This window comes from Ursus arctos, unplaced genomic scaffold, assembly GCF_023065955.2.
Source record: "Ursus arctos isolate Adak ecotype North America unplaced genomic scaffold, UrsArc2.0 scaffold_6, whole genome shotgun sequence".
In the NCBI taxonomy this organism is placed as follows: domain Eukaryota; kingdom Metazoa; phylum Chordata; class Mammalia; order Carnivora; family Ursidae; genus Ursus; species Ursus arctos.
Window position 1 is genome coordinate 36577753 of NW_026623078.1, and position 25351 is coordinate 36603103.

Consider the following 25351-nt stretch of genomic DNA (forward strand, 5'->3'; position numbering starts at 1 on the left):
TTATCTCCATTCCTTGCATGAAAATATGAAGAGATGAACATTGAGTTTAATTCCTTTATTTAATTATACATAAAGCCACTATATGTGTCTATGACAAATAAAATAGAAAAGGGACAAAGCCTTCCCCAAAAAGAACAAAAAGGGAAAAAAAACAAATCATTTCTATTTTTTCCATATGGTAGTACTTTGATGAGTACCAATGAAATAGATCAGTCAGAAGTATTCACCTGATGTGCTGGTAAAAATATAGTTCCTTTTTGGTATGTATTTTGCTTTTATATATATATATATATATATATATATATATATATATAAAGATACTGTAATGAAGTTGTGCTACCTCATCTTACTCTCATTTGTAATACAATTACACAAACAAAAAAGGTAAATCCTACTGGAGGAGGACCTTTATCAGAGAGATATGCCCCAATGCAGTTAGAAAACACCAAGAAAATCGTTTCCCCTTCCTAGGCCTATCCTGGCTTCATGATGCAAGCCTTGGCCAGGTTACTTGCTTAAAGCAAAAGCGATACATGTTAAAAGCCATCTCTTTCTTCCTCTGCCTTAGAAGTAGCAATGTCCCAAACAGGAGTCATTCCTTCAGCTTAGATCCTACAGTAAAGAGGATATGCTGCAGAGTCACAACAGCTGACATTAACTAAATGAAATACACCTTTTTTGTTGTTACTAAGCACAACCTAATAAAAGCTAAAGGTAAGAATTTGCTAATAATTGAATGTCCATTCATAGTTTAACACACAAAAATTCAAATTCAATTTAACAGAAAACTGATAAGGTAAATTATGACCTAATGGAAATAAGTTAAAAAGCAACTTTTAAAAATAATAAAATATATAGTATTTGTAGTAAAAGAAATTGACTTAACATAAAATTTTCCTTATCATTTCTGGCTTGAATCCTTAAAAGACTATTCCAAATAAGAATCAACATTTTTTAAAAATTGTTCTTCATCATTAAGATATTCCAAGATAATATTTCCACCATTATATAAAGGACAATTCTCCTTAGCAATCCAGGTTTCCAAAGTATGATCCAAGGGTAAGGCTTCTCCTGAAGTAATGTGACATAACCTTAATTTCTGTTAAGGGAAATAAATCACACTGTAATAAACATGCTGGTACACAGTATCCTAAAGCTTTTAGAGAAAAATTATAACCAGTTGTTACCTTAGCTGTTAATTTGTTATTATCATTTTTAAGACTGGTTAAAGAAGCTGCAAAGTCTATGACCTTTCCAATGCTCCATCGGTGGCAAAAGAACATTGGTTTGCTCTTCTCTTTGCTCCCCTTAGGTAAGAAAACCTGAAAGTAAACTCTTTCTGTCTGTAAAATAAAAAGTAAAATACAGTTAAAATACATATATATGTAATCTGTGTGTGTATATATATATATACGTAATGTGTGTGTGTGTGTGCGCGCGCGTGTGTGTGTGTATATATAAATATAATATTATAAAGACAGCATCTGTTTTTGTTTGGTGACCCATCTTCCTCTCTTCTGGTTAGAGGATTACCCTCTAATGATGGATCTTTCAGTGGAATACCAATCACAGTACCCAAGAATCCACCTAAGTGCATATGCATAGGACCTGAGGCCCTAGGCTAGGGTGGTCTGTGCAAAGACAAGCATGTGACATAAAATTAGGCCAATCAAGGTCTTTTCCTGGGATTTTATCTTCAAAAACCAGGAGAAGGGAGGAGCATTTTTTTTTCCTTAAGAGTTTGGTTTTTTTGGGATGCCTAGGTGGCTCAGTCCATTAAGCATATGGCTTCGGCTCAGGTCATGATCCCAGGGTCCTGGGATCAAGTCCCCCATCAGGCTCCTTGTTCAGCAATGAGGCTGCTTCTCCCTCTGCCTGCTGCTCCCTCTGCTTGTGCGAGCGCATGCATTCTCTCTGACACGTAAAAATCTTTGAAAAAGAGTTCAACCTGAAGTTGCCTGTAGCTATCCCCTCATACCTCTCAGCTATTCCTGAACTAATGTGGAAAGTTTCCTCAAGTGGGAAAGAATGGCTCCAACACAGAGAGAAAAGTCAAAGAAACAGATGGACTCTTTCAACAGGATGAGTCCCATAATCTGGCCATCCCTTGAGATCAGATCAATGCATCATTCCCCACTATAGAAGAAAAAATACTGTTTTGATTAAGCTAGTTGTAATCAAGTTTCTGTCACTTGCAATTAAAAGATTCCTGATATGTATTAACATTTCACCTGAAAGACCTTACTTCATATTTAGATACAGCAGGGCTCTTTAGAACAAAGGTCCTAAAAATAAATAAGGCAAGTAAGTACCTTATCAACAAAACAGAAGGATTCAGAGATTTGGAGGTGGTTCCTTTAGTATTTCATGTCCTGTGTGCTTCCTTACGTTGCATTTTCTGCTAAATTAAAAAATGTGGGAGAGCAGGGCACCTAGGTGGCTCAATCACAGATCAGGTCTTGATCTCAGGGTCGTGAGTTCAAGCCCCAAGTAGGGCTCCACACTGGGCATGGAGCCTCCTTAACAATCAATAAATTTAAAGTGTGTGTTGGGTAGGGGGGGAGGAGATCAAAGTTGTCTGGCCTCTGATCTTCCCTGATTCCTAAAAATTGCTTTAAAAAAAGCACGGACTTACAAAGTTTGTGCTACAATAAAAATTTTGGTATAACTGGAGTATCTCTAAATTATAGAGGAAAGATCAGAATTATTTTAAGAAATAACAGATTCGACACAATTTCCACCTAAGCACTAAGGAATTTAGATTTGTTGAAAACCAATGGACTGTATCATACCAGGTAACAAATATTAAAAGAAAAAACAAATCATCAGAAATTTAAGTCTTGGGCCAATGCTATAACCTAATAGTTCCTGCTCCAAAACAAAGTAACAAGACCATCAAGAGCATAAATACAGGGGTGCCTGGGTGGTTCAGCCAGGTAAGCATCCGCCTTTGGCTCAGGTCATGATCCCAGGGTCCTGGGATGGAGCCCCACATCAGGCTCCCTGCTCAGTGGAGAGTCTGCTTCTCCCTCTCCCTCTGCCTGCCACTCCCCCTGCTTGTACTCTGTCAAATAAATAAAATCTTAAAAAAAAAAAAAAAAAAGGAGCAAAAATACAAAAGGAAAAATTTTAAAAGCTATAGCCCCCTGCCCCACACATACACAAAGACAAGTACCCTTGAGGATCAAAAATGAAACAAATACAAACAAGTGCTAGGTAGGCAGGCTGAGCCACAGACTTCTAAAGCTCCAGAAGAGAAAGTAATAGTCAAGAGTTCAGCTGTGGGTTAGTGGGAAACAACAGTGCCACACGGAGATCAAGTACCCAGATCGGGCTCACTGCCTGGAAGCAGAGGCTAGCATGGGGCTTGTACTCCAGGACGCTGAAGAAGGTATTGCTACCAAAAATATTATTTAGGAAAGCAGAGGAGCACAGATTGAACACCTTGACAGTGAACAAAGCAAGGTCTTCCAACTCAGTAAATGGATCCACAATAATAAGAAAATCTCTTTAGAGCAAAAGTACAAACTGCCAATCTCAAGCTTGGATTGTAATGGAAGTCCTGAGTAGATGGCCCAGTGGAAGAAAACGCAAAACTGCTAGAGAGTGAGAGGTGAGTGGCCATAATAAGCAATACAGTAAGAACCTCCTACTTAAGACAGACCTGTGGAATCTATAAATGGAAATTCAAAACAAAGGTTAACTTACAATGGGCAGATGAACTGAACTTAAAAAAGATACTTTTATGGATAGAGCCATAAAAAAAGAAACAAGAAGGTATGAATCAAGCTATGAAGATCCAATATGAAATATAAAAATTTTAAAATACAGTTTCTGAAATAAACTCAAACAGGAGAAATCTCAATAATATTCAATAAAAAGGTTTAACTGATTGGAAGGTGTATTTGAGAAAGTCCTCCAGAATGCAGCACAAATAGACATAAAGACAGAAATTATAAATCCCAAAAATATGTCTAACAAAAGTTAAGAGAAGGAAGCAATATTCAGAGATAATGACTATAATTTTCCAATAGTAAAAAAAAATAAGTCAAATTAAAAATGTACCTCCAGGGCCAACCTGAGCAATCAAAATAAATCCATATGTAGAAACACTACACCGAAATTGGAAAATACCATAAACTCCTAACTACCAAAAAACGGCTGATACCCATAAAGCAACAAGACTGACAGATGTTTCCTCAATAATAAACAAGGGCCAATGAATAGTGTATTGAGAGTTGAGAGAGTTTAATAGACAATCCAGCTCAAATGAGGGTAAAATAAGGGCATTTTTAGAAGACTAAAAGTTTACCAGTGAAGACTCTTAATGAATTACTAGTACGTTAGCCAAAATAAAAGTGAGTCCTGAGGAAAGGAGAAATTCAAAAACTATGTTGGTAAATTTGAACAGCTGCTGACTTAAGAATCCTGTGTGAACAAAGATGATGGGATGAGACACACTCAACTGGAGAAAGCATGTCAAACTTGTCTTATTCAAGAGGATACAATACTAAGTAACTTCAGATTCTGAGAGAAAAATTTAATTTTAAAAATTAAAAATGTAAGCACATGCCTATTATCATATTACAAAACATTACAATGGAGATTCTAGATACTACGTACAAAAAATGAATTTAGGTAGTATAATTATTGAAAAACTAAAATTAAAACTATCCTTATTTGTTAATGCGGTGTGATTGTTTACCTAGGAAATGAAGGCAAAGAAAAAAAAAATCAAAGAATTTGGTGATATGACTGAATAAGATAAACAAAAAGAAAACACCTTTTTTTCAATAGTACCTGGATATAGAGGTAGGTGGAAATATTCTGTTCATGACAGAAACAAAACCCATGAGAGAATTAGGGCTGAAAATAAGGAGTAAGATTTAAATGAAGAAAAACATACAATGTTACAGAAGACAATAAAACAGGAGTTAAATAAATGAAAAAACTTACAGGATTCTTAGACAGGAAGACAACACTACATATCATACCGTGCAAATCCAAAGTGAATCCTTCAGGAATGATTTCAGTCAGGACTTGCTAATAGTCCCAACTTGCTGGGAGAGTGAATTTCACTTTACCTAATTTCACAGAAATCACTAGATAATGTATTGAGGACCTTTTACAACACTTATTTACACCTAGTGAGCAAGGAGGGAGCCAGAATCTCCACTACAAAGAGGAAAAGTTCAAGAGGGTATAAAATCCTCCTAAAAACAAAGGGGGCTTCTCATAAATGGCCAAATCTTTACATCCTGTGGGCACTATTATTCACAGCTCATATTCTTGTGGGAAACTGGGGGACATGGGAAGCCACATATCTGTCTAACACCATGCTGTGTTCTCTCTTGCTATTTATAATGATTTCTCTCAGTTTCTCCATTTCTCCTTCAAAGAGCCTATAATCTTTAAAGTTACCTACTGGAGTCTGTCACTCAAAACCTTGTCCCATCAAGACAACCACGAAGATCCTAAGGTTTTTCGTTTTTTGTTTTTTTAGTGTAGTTGACATACAACATTACACTAGTTTAGGTACACAGCATAGTGATTTGACAAGTTTATACATTATGCTGTGTTCACCACAAGTATAGCTACCATCTGTCCCCATACACTGCAATTACAATATCATTGACTATATTCCTAATGCTGTGCCTTTTATTCCCATAACTTATTCATTCCAAAACTGGAAGCCTGTATCTCCCTCTCCCCTTCACCCATTTTGACCAACCCCTCACCGAGAAAGTTTTAATTTGAACATCATAAGGATGAATAATATGGATGAATTAAAGAATAAAACTAAGAAAAATATAGATGGGACTTACATTATCATATTAGGACATTCTATAAAGCTACTGCATCAAATAAATTTGGTATTGATACATGAGTAAAAAATGAGTGGAATAGAATAGGAAATCCAAAAATAGCGCCAGTTAAAAAAAAAAACTTAAACTTATTATATTGAAATACCAAATATTACCTTCAACAGGAGAAATGATTTAAGTAATTGGTGATGACAAAACTAACTAAAAACTGGAAGAAAAAAATTGGGTCCTTAGTTCATAGTATATGCTAAAAACAAATTCCAGATGGATTAAAGACAAATGCAAGATGCAAAAAAATAAAAATCCTAAAGAAAACCAAAGCAGGGAAAGAAGAAAAAAAAAAGGCAGACCTTACAAAAAATTAAAACACTGATACATCAATGAGATACCTAAGTGAAATCAATATATTTGATAGATTTTGAAAAAAAAAAGTTTCCAAAGCAGATTACAGATTAAAAATTAACATCTATTATATTCCAAGAGCTTCCACAAGTTGACCAAACAAAATAAAAAGACATGAATATGGGTTAATGGACAACCAAAGAGAAAGATGATCAAAGGATATGGGTGATTAAAAAAAGAGCAATTACACATGGCCAACATATTAAAAGACGCTCAAACTGAACAGTAGCCAAGGACATGCAAATTAAAGCAATTAGAAAGATCTTTTTATAGCCATTAGACTGGAAAACATTAAAAAGGATGATAACAGCTACTGCAAACCAGGGGAGGAGGAGAGGGTACTCTTATGTCTGGTCACAAGAGGCAGTATATTAAACTGGGTAGGTTGACAGCCTCATCCCAAGTGATCTTAGACAACTTGAGATTATTCATCTGTGAAATGAGGACATAGAATATTCCAATACTTCCAGTTACGGAATATACCGGGAGAATAATGAGCATTAAGAGAGATAAAAAATTTAAAGCCACAAAACAATGCCTGGCATAGTGTAATCAGTCAATAAAGGCTGACTATAATAACTGCTGCTAGTAGAAATCTAAATTGTGGCAACTTCCTTATAAAGCAGTTTGGCAACATCTATTACGATTTAAAATACACATATGCTTTGACCAAGCAAACACACTCCTGGGAATTTAGCTCACAGAAATAAGAAACCAGATTGAGACTACTTGCACAGTAGCCAAAACTGGAAACAAACTGAACGTTCATCAAGAGAAAATGGTAAAATATGACCTGTACATCCACACTAGAATATCTGCCCAATTTTTAAAGAACGATTTAAAGCCACACCAGCTCCCACGAGGGAATCTCTGCTGGGCACAAATGAAAAGGATATATAGAGATAAGGATAGATAGCCTACTTAAACCTGCCTTATTTTTATTTATAGCCATAATCACTATTTGACATAGTATATATAATATTTAATAGCTATCTCACCCCTTAGAATATAAACTCCATGTCGGCAAGGACTTTTATTTACTCTTGTCTCCCCAGGGCCTATTATGTAGTAGGTAGTCAAAAAAAAAAAAAAAAAAAAAAAAGTGGTGACTAAATGATATGATGCCATTTTTATAAAATGAAATAATGACCAAAAGATACTTTGTGTTTGCACACACATACAAGCAAACATTTCCATTTATGTAAAATTATATGCATGTATACACAAACATACATGAGTGTATATATATATATATATAATATGTAAGTACATATGTGTCTAATATGTAAGTACATATGTGTCTAAATACAAACACACATTAATGCAAGGCGAAAAGTTATAGCTACAGACCTGTGGCATACCCCATGATAAACTATTACCTGTGTTAAGAACATAGATTCTGAAGCCAGCCCACCTGGTTTCAATTGGCAAGTTCTCCACTTAGTAGCTATGCTACTAGCAAATTACTTAACCTTTTTGTGCCTGAATTTTCTTACCTGTTAGGCAGAAATAATAGTGCCTCTCTAACAAGCTTCTTGTGAGGATTAAATGTGTTAGAAGAGGGACTGGAACAAAGTAAGTGCTATATAAGTTTTTACTGTTATGTTTAAGTAATGAAACAACTGTAAAGTAATCTGAACATTATTGGATACCTTTGGGCAGCCCTTCTCAACCTTGTCACTACTGACATTTTGGACCAGAAAATTCTTTACTGTGGGCACTGTCCTATGCATAGTAGGATGTTTAGCAGCATCTCTGGCCTACACCCACTAGATACCATAGGATCCCCATGTCCAGTTGTGACAAAGCAACCCTAGGGGACAAAAATCACCTTCAGTTGAGAACCACGGCTTTAGTGGGAAGGACATGGGCAGAGGAGGGTGTGTTGGTTTTTCCCTTTATACATCTTTTAAAAGTTACACTTGTAAAAGCATGTACTACATTTGTAATTTTAAAACCATCAACTCGAGATTTCAAAAAAAGGAAAGTGTTAATAATCACTAAAAAAATAACTATAATCAATGGTTTTAAACCACGAGAATAAAAGGGAATATAGAAAATGTGATCAGTACAAAAGATGTGAGGAAAGAGGAAATAATCAAGGAAAAGGTTGATGAACAAAAAGCATAAGATGGAAGAAATATGTTCAAATAAATCATTGATCACAATATAAATGGATTCAACTCACCTATAAAAGAGATACTATCAAACTGGATTAAAGAAAACAAAGTCCAGCTATATGCTGCTTACAAGAGACACCCTACAACAAAACAGAAAAGTTAAATATAAAGGAATTTTAAAAAGACGTAGTAGTTAAGTATTCACTAAAAGAAAGCTAGGAAAACAGTATTATTCAAAATGGGATTTAATGCAAAATTCATAAAGATAAGAAATTCCATGTACCTGATAATATGTTTAGAAAAACCATTAGAATTACAAGAAATCTGACAAAACCAGTTATAGTGGGAGATTTTAACACCCTCAGTCTCAAACCGATAGATCAAGCAGACCAAAAATTAGCGCGGGCGCACACACAGGCACAGGCATGCATATGAATACATACAAATGGGGAAGGGGTGGTGGCAGGAGAAAGACTGCAAATGACAAAGCAAAAAGGGTAAAATGTAAATGATTGGTACATCTGGATAAAGAATATGGAAAAATTCTTTGTACTACTCTTATAACTTTTCTGTGTTTAAAACTATCAAGCTACCAAATAAAAAACCCCACACCCACACAAGCACATTGAAAATATATTCACTGCAAGATGGAAAAAGATCAGAAAATCTAAGCAAAGCAAATAAGAGGAAATAATATAAAAGCAGAATTTAGTGACACAGGAAGCAAAAAAAAAAAAAAAAAAAAGCAAAAACAAAACAGTAGAGAGGTCAATAAAACCAAAATATGGTTCTCTAAAACAACTAAAATATAAATTAACACACACATACACAAATCTCTAGCAAGACTGTTAAGGGGTAAACAAAGTACAAATGAAAAAAAATTAACAATGAAATGGAATGACTACTAAAGACACAATAGAGATTTTGGAACATAAGAGAATAACTTGAAAACTTTGTAACAAACTGGAAAATCTACATCAGACAGTAAGTTTTTAAGAGAAGTTAATATTTACTAAATTTGGGGTGCCTGGGTGGCTCAGTTGGTTAAGTGTCCAACTCCTGATTCCAGCTCAGGTCATGATCTCAAGGTCGTGAGATAGCGCTCAGTGAGAAGTCCGCTTGAGATTCTCTCTTTTCCTCTCCCTCAGCCCCTCCCCCTGCTCGGGTGCACCAATTCTAATAAAATCTTTTTTAAAAAATTTACCAAAATTTCACAAGAAAGGACTATCCAAATAAACCAAGAAGAACTATTTAACACATTGAAATAGTATTCAAAATTCTCCCCTCAAAAAAAGCAACAGATTCAAAGGTTAACTCCCTTTGAAATAACCCTTCAGGAACAAATAATCCCCATTCACTACAAAGATTTCAAAGAATGAAAAAGAAAGCTACTCAATTTTATGTGTATAATATTGGTACTAATAAACACTAAATAATATATTAGCTAATCACTTAGCAGCGCATTTTAAAAGAATTACATACCAGAGTCAAGTAGTTTATTCTGGAATATGTGAGTGATTCAACAAAAAAAATTGATCAATGTAATTTAAAACATTTGTAAGGAAAGAAAAGACACCTGATTATCCTACTGGATGTAGAAAAACAGTAAAAATTAATACTTATTCATGATATAAATTCCTAGCAAACTAGGAATAGAAAGAAGTAATGCTAACGTGATAAAGGCTACTACCAAAAATTTACAGCAAATATAGTATTTAATGATGTTTTGAAGTCATTTACATTAAAGTCAGAAAAATGATGAAGATGCCTACTATCACCTACATTATTCAAGACTGTTCTAGAGATCTCAGCCAATGCACTAAGATAAATAAGGAGAAGCAGAAAAAACTGGGGGGGGGGGGGAGGAAACACCACAGAACTGTCATTCACAGAAGATATGGCTGCACAGAAAACACCCCAGAAAATCTACAAACTATGGGAACTATTAGAAAGATTATCTGTTAGAAAGAAGGACAACATACAACAATGAGAAATAACCAGTTAGGAAAATGTAATTTTTTTTTAAAGTTATCATTTAGAATGGCAACAAAAACGATGAGGAGCCTAAGATATATAAACATGTATACGCATTATAAAATGTTAAAGACATTTAAAAAAAAAAAAGACCTAAAAAAAAATTGGAAATCATAGATGTGGATGGGAAGAATCAAAATTCTAAGATGTCAACTGCCTCTAATCTAAAATTTAACAATTCCTATCAAAACTGCAATTTCGAAGAACAGGACAAAGTGATCCTAAAATTTTTTTTACAAAGGAATAAATTGCCAGGCATAGATGTGGTTGAAAGCGAAGAATAAGGTGGAATGACTTGTCCTACTTATTATAAAGCTATGATAATTAAGACAGTTTGCTATTAATGCAAAGACAGACAAACAGATCAAAGGAACTAAACTGACTTCCATAAATTAGTCCTATATGTATAGAACAATCTGGCGTATGACAAAGATTTCATTATAAGGGTGAACTCTTCAATATCTTATGTTACGACAATAGGAAATCCCTACGGGGGAGGGAATCTCTACTTCACTTACAACTAAATTCCAAATGGAACAAAGAGTTGATAATTTTTTTTTTTTAACTTTTAAAGGAAAATATACGAAAATAACTTATTTTAAAAAGTACAAATCTTAAGGAAATTGAATTTGAGTACATTAAAATTCTCAAGTCTGAACCACCAAAGAGATCAAAAACAAAGTGAAGACAAGCCATAGACAGAGAAGATATGTGAAACCCATTTACTCAAGAAAGCATAAGAATTCAGAATATATATTAAAAAAAATCCTATAAACTTTTTAAAGCAAACCCAAAACAACCAACTGAAAAAATGGGCAAAGGATATGAATCGTTCACAGACATAAAATGACCAATAAATCAATGCAAAGTAGCTGAACCTTGTTAGTCACAAAGGAAATTCAACTTTAAACTTAAGTTTAGAAACAAGAAAAACTGAAACTCTCAGACACTACAGGAACAAGATAAATCAGTACAACCACTGACAACAGAAAGTTGATAATATCTAGTAAAGCTGAAGATGAGTAAACCCCATGACCTGGTATTTCTATTTCTAGAAATATTCCCTAAAGTAGCATTTTTCAATCTGATTGATGGTCTCAATCCTTTAAGGGTTATAAAATCAACAATCTTTAAAATAAAGCAGAGCAAAAAACATCAGAGTACGTAACACATAAGGCTAGTATATAACAAACCTAGGTATTACATACTGAAACTATGTTAAGGTATATATATATACACATATGTATGTTCGTATGTACATACGTACTGAGAGATTATATAAAATAGAGTATTGTGGAGTCTTAAAGGGACCACCCTAGAAAAACGTTCCCATATATACACAAGGATGTTCACTATTAGAACGGTTTATAATAGCCAAAAATTTGGAAAAAATCTGAATCTTGTTCGTTAGGAAAATGCATAAATTGTGGTATATTCATACTATGGAATAATGTGTACCTATCAAAATGAATGAACTAGACTAAATGTTATCAGCATGGATAAGTGTTAAAAACATGATGCCAAGTGATTAAAAAAAAAGTTGAAAAAAATACATATGGTTCACTGACAATTCTGTAAAGTGAAAAAAAACTCAAAACTATATACCATATAATACTAGTAACAATACATCAGGTTCAGATTAGTTGTTATTTGATGGGTGGGAAGAGTAAAATGAGACCAACCTGTGGCAATGACTTATCTCCATCAGCATGCATTTTTAATTTCATCAATGCTACCTTTGCAGCTGTTTCACTATTTTTTGCACCTTTCCGTCGTTTACTTGCTGTCTCTCCTGTCTTAGAATCTAAGAAATAAGTATAAGCATATAAGCACATAGAATTTTTACATTACATTTTCTAGAGTTCTATTAATTACTATTTATTAGTTATGGCCTTGAAATGTATATAAATTACACAGAGTGGAGCTATATACAGACCACATTCCTTTTGTTGGTAGTGTATTTACAGGACCATTATAAAAATACCATTGAGGTTGATCTAAGCAATCCCCATATCAAAAAAACTCACTGTGCTTCTCTCCAATTTAAGCCTATTTAATCCAAAACAATCACTAACACTTCTGCAGAAAACTTTGAGATTTGGTTACAAAAGATTTTAAATAAAATATTAATATTAATATTATCTGTATCCTTAATACAAAATTCTGAAGATATTGGCAGAAAGACTCGTCTAAGTCACAGATACATTCTTCCTGGCGCCTCAGATTACCAGCAGCAGTCACAGGACAGCTGAGATTTGACATTAGTATTTAAAGAAAGCAAACCATTACATCGGCCTTATGAATACCATGTCTAGCCATGACAGTTAGCCAGCTGATCTAAGTAACCCAGTAAAAGAACATCTGGTAGGGTACTTCCCACTGAATTTCCAATTTTTCACTGGTCAGGTAGGATGTGGGAGAAATACAGTCACAAAAATGTCATCAAAATATATAGCAAGTTATAAAAGTTGAGGCCATGAAAAACATGTTCCATAGCATGCAAGCCGACTAACAAGCAGGACTCTGTAACTAACAGATATACAGCAGTAAGGAAACAATGAAACAAACTTTCTAGATACTTGCCAATAATGTCTTGAACAAGTTTCTGAGTGGCAGCCAAACGAGGCTTAGGAATTTCCAGTTTTTCACATTCATGATCCGACTGATGACGGTGCCTGTGAGTAACAGAAGAGTGACACTAGTTCATGTATTTGTATACAACTTACACAGATACACAGAATTTGAAAGGTCTCAATGATCACCTCAGGCAAAAATTCTTCTCACAATAAGGACATTTAACTGGCACAAGCTCTCTTTCAGCACAGTCCTTGAATGAGCATGGGTAAGATGTAGGCTTATCTGATTTCAGTCTCTCATTGATTATAGTCACCTGAAAATGTACAAAGAGAGAACTGGCATTATATATTTCACATTTAAAGCAAATAAACATCTATTTTGGAAGGCAACATTCATACCATTTTTGCTTAAACTTGTCAGAACTTACACACTCTCACATAACAGATTATATATAATAAGTGTGTGAGAAATGATTACTCTGCTGACTGTCCTACATTTTCATAACTTTCTTACTATGGTATATTTATCTTCTAAGTCAAGTTAAAATGACTATCCAGTTACTCTTCATAATTTTAGTCTTCTACTCTGTATCAGTCCTAAACAAAGATGCCCCCATGATAATATGCTTAGGTGACCATTTCACAGACCCTCAAATAGCAAGTCATAACTACTTTCTATGCCGATTTTAGGAAGTTTTTATACATATATATATATATATATATTTAACTCTCATATATATATACACACATATATATGAAAACTTAAAAATACATATATATGAAAACTTAAAAGTATGTTTATCCATGATACAGAAGGTGAAAGACGGTTTTTACAATGATACATTCTCTATTCTGCTACATGCTCTACTCTGCAATTATTATATTGCCAGCAAATAGAGGAAGACAACATTTTACAAAAAAAAAAAAAAAAATCCAGGCCAGTCTAGTTTAAGTAACTAGGTTTCTAGAGCTGGATGAATTTAGTGAAATAATTTCTTAAAATCTACAACCAAAGGGCATTCCTCTATATAAATGGTAGTTCTATCTTATTGGAATTGACTATTTTTCCAAATTTGGTCTAATGGTAAAATTATTTTTACTTCATTATTTAAGGAGATCTCATTGACATTCTATGAGAGACACTCATAGAAATCAAATGATATAAGAAAAAGGAAAGCACAGAGAAGATTTACAAGCTGTAGAAGAAACAGTAATATGTTTACTATAATGACTATTTCTCTCCAATTAATCCTGCATAATACCAAAATGTTAATTTTTATTTTCCTCACATAAATCACCTAAACCTCAAAGGACCAGATTTGAACTGAAGCTCATTTAACCTTAATTTTCTATTATTGAGAAAACAGGTATAAAAATCCTTAGTAAAGTGCTTGGTAAATGCTGGGCAGGAATAAACATCAACTGAAAAATGTGAGGCACATGTTTTCTACCAAATTGAGTGGATTCAATTTAACTTCCTGCCTTTCTCTGACTAAAAGAGATGAAGCAACTTATAAATTTGAGAAAATTATATGTGGCATGGTGGGCTCAGCTTTCTCTTCTTCCCTCTTAGAATTGAACTGCCCTCAAGGAGGAGGCCTAACCTGGGGAAGCACAGCTACGACTAATGGGAAAATCTGCCTAATTCTGATTTCCTTTGCAGCCTTCACGACACTACACTAATAAGCTTCATCACTCAGTTTATCCTTTACAAGTAGTAATAATGATATTTTGGCTTCTAACAGCTCTTACTAATCTCTCAATTTGATCAGAATTGGGGTGAGGATTTTATTGGACTACAGGTTTGTTCCTGGTGTTCTAAGGCCGATTGAGTCAGAACAATTCGTAACCATCAAATCCTAACACTAGGAAATAGGGAAAATGAACAAAACAGTGAAGGAAAACTTGAAGGAATACATAATGAGGATGTTAACTCACCGTATATTTATAAATATAAAGCCTAAAGCAGGAAGTGGGCCACCTAAACATAACTGCAACATACAAGATTTATAACAATTTATAAATACCAAGGAGACCAATTTTTCTTTAAAACAAACTGAGAAAAATAACAGAAAAGGAACTAAGAGCCTCTTTACATAATCAGTTTATTATGCCAAATTTTAATCTGTGGTACCTTGAATGGTTTTAAATTCAATCAAATTCTGAATGAAAATACATAAATACAAACATTTTATTAGAACTTGTAACATACCTCAGGACAGCTGTGTGACTCCCTGCTTCTGTGTTCAAGGCTTAAATAATTTAAAAAGAAGTTTAAATCCAATCAAATAATGTACTTAAAGATAACTGTAGTAATTACAGGTATTTTAATGGTTAGTATCCTTAAGATACACACTACATTAACTCTGCATATAAGAATAAACTGAAATGCCAGATAAATTAAAGATAGAACGTCGATAGTATCAAAAGTTTAAAAACCCAACTGTTCAACTTCAATATGAATAAAAACAATTCACCACTCTAAACTACCTCTGAGAGCTTCGAGGTGTGTGGAAATACAAAGAATCTTTTAATTCCTTTTATTTCTCAAAGACCATCAGGAATAAAATGTCAAAGAAATGCTCTAGTTCTGAAGGACTTAAAAATATGCATTACTTTTATTTAATCCTAATAAATCTTTGAGTTATTTTCTGAAGATAATTCTTTCTATTTAATGTTCTATTTAATAAGTTAAATGCCTAAAACATGGGGGCACATGGGTAATGTTAAGCATCTGCCTTTGGCTCAGGTCATGAACTCAGGGGTCCTGGGATCTAGTTCCACATGGGGCTCCCTGCTCAGCGGGGAGTCTGCTTCTCCCTCTCCTCCTTCTGCCCCTTCCCCCACTCATGCTCATGCTCTCTCTCAAATAAAATCTTAAAAAAAAAAAAAAGCCTAAAACACAAAAGTTTATTACAAAGAAAAGACATTTTCCAAGATCTTTGGTTCGTTCCCAGGTTTTACTTTGCATGTGATATGTGTGCAAAGGACATGTAATATCCAATTTAAGAAATGTATAGGTTGGGCTCTTCATTTTAATTAATAAAGTACCTGGACTGTTTTCTACTTTTTTTTTTTTTTTTTTTTAAGATTTTATCTGTCAGAGAGAGAGAGAATGCACACAAGGCAGATGCTCAACTGACTGAGTCACCCAGGCATCCCTTCTACCATATTCTTTATATTGTGGCTATGTTCTCTCCTTGTGATTACAAGACACAAATATAACTTTTACGTAAAAATCACACACACAAATCCACTTCTGAAAGTTTAAAGTTTACCCACATATATGCACAAGTAATCAGAGCCTAGGACTATATTTTCTAAGTAATTATTATAATATAAAATATCAATGGCTAAAGTAAAAGCTATTTTAAATCATTCTGCTTTTCAGAAAGAAATCTCATATTACAAACACTAAAATTACTCCCAAATCCTGTATAAAAATTTAACTTACCAAAATACTCCTGAACAACCATCACATACAAATGGAAGAAAATCTAAAATTGAGGGGAAAAATGTGATATGCACTGATTAAGTTTTCTTAAACAAAAACATTCTTAAAGGACTGAACTACATCTATAGGAGAACTCTTCTTTTTGACCAATATCCTAGCGTAGGAAGTAGTGGTTAAACAAAAGCGATCACAACCTCACGCACTCTGGGAATGACTGGGTTACCAGGAGATAAATGTTCCTTGTAATAGTGTGCTAAATCGGAAAAAAAGTACTGGGTTTTTTTGGATGCCCAGATTTATTACATGTTGTTTCTGAGTACTGTATGCTGCAAAAATCCTGCATTTGAAGCGAAAATCCTGGGTTTCAAGTCTGATTCCACAGTTTACTAATCTCGCAGTGCTAAGCAAACCGTTTAATATTAAGTAAAGTTTTGTGGGGGATGAGAGGAAGATGGCAGCATCGCAAGACCGTGAGCTCACGTCCTCCCACAGACACACCAAGATAACAGCTACATCTGAAAAACACCTGAAGACATGAAACGGACCTTCCACGCTTAGTCCTACAGAGGGAGGCCGTACTGGAAGGGTGGGAGGGGTGGAGACACAGTTGGGAACCAAACCTGCGGTAAGACTAACCATAAATAGGAGGAACACAAGCACAGAAAAGCTAGAGGATCAGAGCCCATACCAGGCACCCCAACTACTGGGAACCTGCACGGGGAAGAGGAGAACTCATAATATCGGGCTTTGAAAACCAGTGAGGCTAAACGTCACAAGCTTTTAAAATCAGCAGGGCTCACCTCCAGGTATTTTAAAAATAGAGCTCTATGACTGGAGGCAATAGTATTTGAGTCCTCACCCTTAAAAAGCTAGAATAAGTAACTGCTGGCAACTAGCACAGAAGCAACAGTTTGAAAAATACCTGGGATAGTCATAAAGGCAATTTATTTACTAGTCTCAGAATGTGCGCTAGAGGGACAGGATCTTAAAGATTTTTTTTTTATCTGACAGAGAGAGAAAGCCAGGGAGAGAGGGAACACAAGCAGGCAGAGTGGGAGAGGAAGAAGCAGGCTCCCAGCGGAGCAGGGAGCCTGAAGTAGGGCCCCATCCCGGGACCCTGGGATCACACCCTAAGCTTAAGGCAGACGCTTACCGACTGAGCCACCCAGGCGCCCCTAGAGGGACAGGATCTTAGACTTCTCCAAGAAGAGAAGTGCTAGAGGGCGCCATTTCTTTTCCTCTCCCAGGTTGGATAGCTTGGACACTTGGAGAAACCAGCACTAACACTCTCCAGCTACCTTGCTAGCACATGTGTCTGCCCATGCATTCACCTGAGTTCCCACCCCATCCAATCTGCTCACCTCAGCAGACTTCCTCCATTCAATAGGACCACAGAGGCTGACTGCACACACCTAATCTGACTGCTGGCTTACCCACTTACAAGTCCACCAAGGCCTCTCAACACTGCAGGAACCAAACTCTGCCCAGTGTGCCCACAGCAAGCAAAGTAGGTCACAGCAGCCAACAGAGCTGAAGGAAAGTAAGGCTCAGCCACAACAGTGGTGTGCGTGCAGCCCCCAGAAGACACCCCGGAGCACCTGGTTCTGGTGACCAGGTGGCATCGTACTCCAAGGCACCACGGGACCTCTTCAACACACGTACACTAACTTTCAAGACCAAGATACATAGCGGATCTCCTAAATACATAGTAACAGAGTTACACAACAAGAGACAGAGGATTATGTCCCAAATTAAAGAACAAGACAAAAATCACAGCAAAAGAGTAAAACTGTGATAAGCAGTATGCCGAATAAAGAAAATAAATAATAGTCACAAAGATATTCACTGGACTTGAGAAAAGAGTGGATGAATTCAGTAAGAACTTCAACATAATATAGAAAATGTAAAACAGAACCAGTCAGATGAAGAATTCAATAGCTAAATAAAAAACACACTAGAGAGAACAACAGATAAGGGGAGGCAGAGGAACAGATCAACAATCTAGAAGACAGGATAATGAAAAGCAACCAAGCCGAAGAGTAAAAAGAAAAAACAATAAAAAATGAGAATAGGATAAGGGAACTCAGTATCATCAAGTGTACTAACATTCACATTATAGGGATCCCAAAGAAAGAGAAGGGGGCAGAAAACTTCTCTGAGGAAGGAAACAGACATCCATGGGGCGCCTGGGTGGCACAGCGGTTAACCGTCTGCCTTCGGCTCAGGGCGTGGTCCTGGCGTTATGGGATCGAGCCCCACATCAGGCTCCTCCACTATGAGCCTGCTTCTTCCTCTCCCACTCCCCCTGCTTGTGTTCCCTCTCTCGCTGGCTGTCTCTATCTCTGCCGAATAAATAAATAAACAAAAAATAAAAATAAAAAAAAATAAAAAAAAAAAAAAGAAACAGACATCCACATCCAAGAAGCAAAGAGAACCTCCAAGATGAACCCAAGGAGGTCCATACCAAGACAAATAATAATTAACATGACAAAAAGTAATGACAAAGAGATAATTTTAGGAGCGCCTGGTGGCTCAGCCGGTTAAGCATCTGCCTCCTGATTTCAGCTCAGGTCATGATCTCAGGGTTATGAGATCGAGCTCTGCATCAGGCTCCGTGCTGGGCATGGGTATATACAAGGAAAACCCCATAAGGCTACTAGCTGATTTTTCAGCAGAAACTTTATAGGCCACAAGATAATGGCATGATATAGTTGAAGTATTGAAAGGAAAAAACCTGCAACCAACAATATTCTACCCAGCAAGGTTATCATTCAAAATAGAAGGAGGGAGAAAGTTTCCCAGATAAACAAAAGTTAAAGAAGTTCATCACCACTACAAGAGCTTTACGCAAAACACTGAAGAAAATTCTGAGTAGAAAGAAAAGGCCCTAACTACAAGAAACTTATGAAAGGAAAATATTTCACAGGTAAGAATAAACATATAATAAGGTAGTAGATAAATCACTTATAAAACCAGCATGGAGGTTAAAAAGCAGTAAAATGAATTATATCTACAAAAATGAGTCAAGTGATACACAAAACGATGTAAAACATGACATATACATAAAACATGGGTCGGGGAGTAAATATATAACACTTTTAGAATGTGCTCAAGCTTAAGGAACCACATCAACTTAATATAAATTGTTATATGCATGTTCTATATGAACCTCATAATAACCATGAATCAAAAACCTATAAGAGATACACAAATACATAATAAAGAGAAAGGGATCCAAGCCTAACACTAAAGAAAGTCATTAAACCACAAGAGGGCAAGAGAAGAAGAAAAGAACAGGTGAACTACAAAAACAACCATAAAAGAAGTAACAAAATGGCAATAAATACATACTTATCAATAATTACTTTAAATGTAAATGGACTAAATGCTCCAATCAAAAGATATAGGGTGACCAAATGGATTAAAAAAACAAGACCCATCTATCTGCTGCCTACAGGGGACCCTCTCCAGACCTAAAGGACACACATACAAACTGAAAGTGAAGGGCTGGAAAAACATACCATGCAAATGGAAGCCAAAATACTTAACATCACACCAAACAGACTTCAAAATAAGCACTGTAATGAGACAAAGAATGGCATTACATAATGATAAAAGCCACAATCCAAAAAGAGGATATAACAAGTATCTATATACTCATCTTAGGAACACTTAAATACATAAAGCAATTACTAACAAAGGGAGAAATTGACAGCAATATGGTAACAGTGGGGCATTTTAACAACCCACTTATATCAATGGGTAGATCATCCAAACAGAAAATCAATATGGAAACAGTGACTTTCAATGAAGCATTAGACCAGATGGACCTAATACATACACAGAATATTCTATCCAAAAACAGCAGGATACATTCTTTTCAAAATGCACATAGAACATTCTCTAAGATAGATAACCTATTAGGTCATAAAACTAGTCTCAATAAATTTAGGAAAACTGAAATCATCATCAAGCATCTTTTTTAACCACAAAAGATATGTAACTAGAAATCAACTACAAGAAAAAAATCTGGAAAGAACATAAATACTTGGAGGCCAAATAACATGCTACCAAACAATGAATGGGTAACCAAGAAATCAAAAAGGAAATAAAAAAAATACATGGAGATAAATGAAAATGAAAACACAGTGGTCTAAAATCTTACGTGGTCAAGTAACCTAAAACAAAGAAGACAAGAATACAAAAAAGACAGTCTCTTCAACAAATGGTGTTAGGAAAACTAGACAACTACCTGTAAAAGAATGAAACTGAAAAAATCTCTTACACCAGACACATTAAGACCTATATGTAAGACCTAAACCCATAAAATTCCTAGGAGAAAACATCGGCAGTAATCTCTTTGACTTCCATCAGCATTAGCAATATTTTCTAGGTAAGTCTCCTAAGGCAAGGGTACCAAAAACAAAATAAACTTGGAATTATAACAAAATTAGAAGTTTTTGTGCATCGAAGGAAACCATTAACAAAACAAAAAGGCAACCTACTGAATGGGAGAAGATATTTGCAAATGATATTTCTGATAAGGGGTTAATATCCAAAATATATCAAGAGCTTACACAACTCAAAATCCAAAAAACAGATAACCTGATTTTTAAAAATGGGCAGAGGCCCCGAATAGACCTTTCTCCAAAGACGACACAGAAATGGCCAATAGACACATGAAAAGATACTTAAATCACTAATCCTCAGGAAAATGTGAATCAAAACCACAGTGAGATATCACCTTACACCTGTCACAATGGCTCTTTAAAAAATTAGAAGTAGAAATACCATATGATCCAATCATTCCACTACTGGGTATTGACCTAAGGAAAATAAAAACACTAATTTGAAAAGATCTATGCACTCCTGTGTTTACTGCAGTATTATTTTTGATAGCCAAGATATGGAAACAACCCAAGTGTCCAAAGATAGAAAAGTGGATAAAAAAGATGTGGTACGTAAATATACTATAGAATATTACTCAGCCATAAAAAAAGAATGAGAATTTGGCATTTCTGAAAACATGCATGGACTAGAGGGTATCATGCTAAGTGAAATAAGAACAGAGATACCATATGATTTCACTTACATGTAGAATTTAAAACAGAAACAAACCAAAAAACTGACTCAAGTACACAAAACAAACTGCTGGTTGCCAGAGGACAGGTGGGTGCGGGGATGGGTGAAATAGATAAAGGGGATTAAGAGGTACAAACTTCCAGTTATAAAATAATTAATTCACAAAAATGAAAAGCATAGAGAACATAGTCAATAATATTATAGTAACATTGGATGGTGACAACGGTGACTATATTTATCATGGTAAGCACTGAGTAGTAAGTGGATTTGCTAAATTTATATACTGTGCACCTGAAACTATACAGTCAAGTGAAGCTGAGTATGTCCAATCGCACTTTTACAAAGAGAAAACAAAAGGCACTGCATTTCAGAGAAGACTACAATTGCCCCCAAAAAGGTCTCACCCTACAGGGTACCTTAACCAAAACAGAAAGAGGTCCTATCATAACCCAAAGGGATCCATGGATAATTGTGCTTATCAAGGGGGACTGAATACAGTTCTTCCTCTATCTCAGAAGTAGGCTAAGTGAACTGACACTGTTGTTCTGAAGGTATGATACTGTGGGCATGTTTCATACCAAAAAAGTATGTATTCATTTGTCAACAAAAAGGAACTGAAGCATAAGACTGTTATGTCTCTTTCAAATTGGAAAAAATTGTACATGCTTGCTATTTTGAGACTTCTGGTGATGAATTAGATATTAAATATAAACCAAGAGGACCTGGAGGGAAGAATTAAGATCAAGATAGGAAACTATCTTTCTATCCATCCGGAAGCTACAGGAAATTTAGGATACTCACTTAATACCCTCTAAATCCTAACCCCCTTTCCACTACTCCAAAAGAGGTAAACCCTGGCCTCATTTCATATATATTTATATTTTAAGAGATCCCTGAAGTTGGCAGATACCATGGACTTAGAAATCACATATACCAGAGATAAATATAACTTACGGTCAACACCCAATTGGCTAAGCTTCTCTAGGAGAGATCTACAAGGAAATGTTTCCTAAATGGCTGGCCATGACAGCCAGTGGTAAAATATACACATACAGACTGTAAGTGACAAGAACCTAGAGGGGATTGTGCCCTTTTGCCCACTGCCCACAGAAGGTATCACTAACCAATTGCAGCATTCCCACTAAAACTGGGCTAAGTCTCAAGAGTCCTCCTTTCACCTGGTACCTACAACCAATAACTAAAGCTGCAATGAGAGATGAAACCTATTTGCCACCCTATGTAGTAACAGTCAACTCTGACAGCACAGATTTGGAGCAAAACCCAGGTACCAAAAACGGAGCATTCTGTATCACTCCAATGCTTCAGAAACTTGCCTGTCCAGATGTAGGACATCCTAAAGCTTGTGCCACACTACCACTGGCTATTAGATTGGGTTAGGTGTATCACACAGTCTCTCAGTTCACTGTAGAGAGAACATCGCCTTATTAATGCTTCAAAATGTGGATTATTCTGAAAGCTTTTCTATGGAAAAGACTGTATTTTATACCCTCCTATGTAGTTCCAGCACCAAAATTGATGCTTGGTAAATGTTTGTTGAATCAGTAATATTCAATCGAAGAATGACAGAACTCAAGTGAGGATAATGATCATCTAGCAGAATAGGCTGAAAATCTGATAAAAGCTAAGGGCATTCTCACGAGAAGCCGCGAAGACCAGGTGAAAAACTGATCTTGCCTAACTCCACCTGACAGGTAAGTAACAAATAAAAAATTTAGGAAAGAAAAGTGGCTTGCTCAAAGTTGCAGTGGTGGGATCAGAGGGCAACACAATTCTCCCAACGTCGGAAAGGAGTGGGAGGGACACAACAAGTTCTTGGCCAAGCACACTCGAAAAACAAAGGGAACACTGCCAAGGCATGTTTTACGGAAATTGCATGGTTCGCTTCTAAAGAGACCACAAGTCTCTCCCAAAGGCTCAGGGGCAAGAAAAAAATACCAGCACACCTCACTGCAGACCCAGGAGGGACGAACCCACCCTGCCTCCTCAGACTTCACCCCGCCCCACCACCTCCCCTCACCCGCCACCACTATCCGTGGAGGCACAGTGGGATCCAGGTCTACCACGCCCGTGGCTAAGGACTGTTAGATCACCTCGCTGCCGGCAATGCTCCACCTGACAGTGCTGCCCTAAGTCCAACTCCGCCATCACAGCGCCGCAAGAGGCGGGGCTACGGCACACGCGCCGGGCCTGCTGGGAGTGTGGCGAACCTCGGGGCGGAGCCTGCCGCCGGGCTGGTGCGTCCACCCGGAGGAGTCAAGCTGTTGGGAGTGCGTTAGTTACGAGTCTATCTGCGATCTAGGAGTCTAGTGAGGCAGTACGAAGAAAAGGCAGTTGGTATGTTTGTCTTTTTCCTGGGCGGCAGTCTTCGCGTCCAGTCCTTAAGGAAATACCCAATTATCCATCTGGAAGACTTCGTGCTGAAATTCTGTCCTTGCTGCAACGCAAATCGGGGACGACCTCACAAGGATTTTTTTTTTTTTTTTTTTTTTAATCTATGGCAATCTCCGAACCGGCACAGTGCCTGGCGCAAATATTTGCAATAATCAAGTGAAGGAGAAGGACCTTATTCAATTCCGTATTTGTCCTGCACCAGTGTTACTTAATAATATAGTTTAAAGTAAATCCCTCTTGCAAGGGAATCATTAGGCTTACTTAAAAAAATAAAGTTTTTCTTTATTTTTATTAATTCGGGGTGGGGGGGAAGCGGAGTCTGTAGCTCTTGAGGCCCCAAGTGTGTACTGAACCGCACTGAGTCCCTCGTTTTAGAAAGCCCCGTCTCAAAACTACCTGAAGAAAGCTTGTGATTCCATTGGGAAGAAGGGGAGTTTCAGGTACTTGATGAGCCACTTCAAAGGTACCAAGAAGTAGAGGCTCTTCTATGTGGGGTACAAATGGATACCATACCACTGATGTGACACCAGACACGACTCAGTGGGATGAGCTGCAATCAAAAATGTACTCATGACAGGAACTGGAAAAATATTCAATGCCTCGTATGTAACAGGGTCTATCCAAATATATATTTATTGAGAAGGGGAAAGGGTGAGATTGGGAAACAGTTACTTCTTCAAGATTTGCTCTTGCATAAATCTAAGATTTCCATCTCAGACTTGCTTGGGTCTCTGGAGAAACTCTAGATTTTAGGAGCTAGAAGAAACCTAAGATATCATTCAGTTATCCCACAATCAGTTTTGGTAAGATGAGAAAACAGGTTTATAGCATTTAAATGGTTTGCCCAAATTAGTGGAAGAGCCAGGACTAAAATTCAAGTATCAAAGACTTCTAGTATTCTTGAATTTAAGAATCAGCACCTTACCTAATTTTGTATGTTTCTTTTAGCTAGTTGGGTCAATCAATAGCAGGTTTTCTAGAGTTTTACTAAGTGTTTAGAATGTCCTAAATAGGTGGCAAATATTTTATCAGCTCAATCATAAAATTAAAACTCTTATTTTTTCAGTTCACTTACCCTGGGAGTATAGGGAGCATCAGATAAGTAGAGTAGCCAAGATTGCAGTTGCTAGCTCTTTCAGCCCTAGTCTCCTTTGCCCATTTCTCCTCTAGGTGCTACGTCAACATGTCTGTTTCCCCTTAACTTTGTGCTTGGTCCGTTTATCAATTTACATCCTCATAGAAGTAAAATTCTCCTGGTTCCAAATGACTCCCGTAGCCATATTCTTTATCTTGAGAACTTTCTCCCAGACTGAAGGTCTCTATTTCTGTCTGTAGAATATTCACTTGGTGTCATCTGTCATATAAAACTTAAGCCAAAATGGGATGCTTTCTTACCCCAACAAAGGCAGTCTACCACATTAGAAACCCTGAATTTATTCTTCACCA

The 25351-nt window shown here is 36.2% G+C and overlaps 1 protein-coding gene across 2 annotated transcripts; it reads right to left on the bottom strand.

Annotated features, from left to right (window-relative positions):
* Nucleotides 1–40: 40 nt before the first annotated feature.
* On the bottom strand, nt 41–23680 carry ZFAND1 (zinc finger AN1-type containing 1). 2 transcript variants are annotated; one of them, XM_026495826.4, is made up of 8 exons: nt 23605–23680; nt 16412–16454; nt 15170–15209; nt 13144–13271; nt 12965–13056; nt 12064–12185; nt 1188–1343; nt 41–1099 (listed from the first exon to the last, which is right to left on the bottom strand). In XM_026495826.4, exons 1-8 carry the CDS (start codon nt 23657–23659, stop codon nt 929–931), a joined length of 807 nt encoding a protein of 268 aa, XP_026351611.1. In that variant the 5' UTR covers nt 23660–23680; the 3' UTR covers nt 41–928. The 2 variants fall into 2 exon arrangements, with proteins under 2 accessions (XP_026351611.1, XP_057163708.1); XM_057307725.1 differs by lacking the exons at nt 16412–16454; nt 23605–23680 and adding an exon at nt 14896–14948.
* Nucleotides 23681–25351: the final 1671 nt, after the last annotated feature.

What these genes read in the sequence shown, in the direction of transcription:
- ZFAND1 (XM_026495826.4), bottom strand. Translation starts at nt 23,659, where the DNA reads ATGGCGGAGTTGGACTTAGGGCAGCACTGTCAGGTGGAGCATTGCCGG. An exon ending in GGTTGTTCAGGAGTATTTTG is followed by an intron (nt 15,210 to 16,411) that starts GTAAGTTAAATT and finishes AAATTATTTAAG; the next exon opens with CCTTGAACACAGAAGCAGGG. An exon ending in AGTCACACAGCTGTCCTGAG is followed by an intron (nt 13,272 to 15,169) that starts GTATGTTACAAG and finishes GTACATTTTCAG; the next exon opens with GTGACTATAATCAATGAGAG.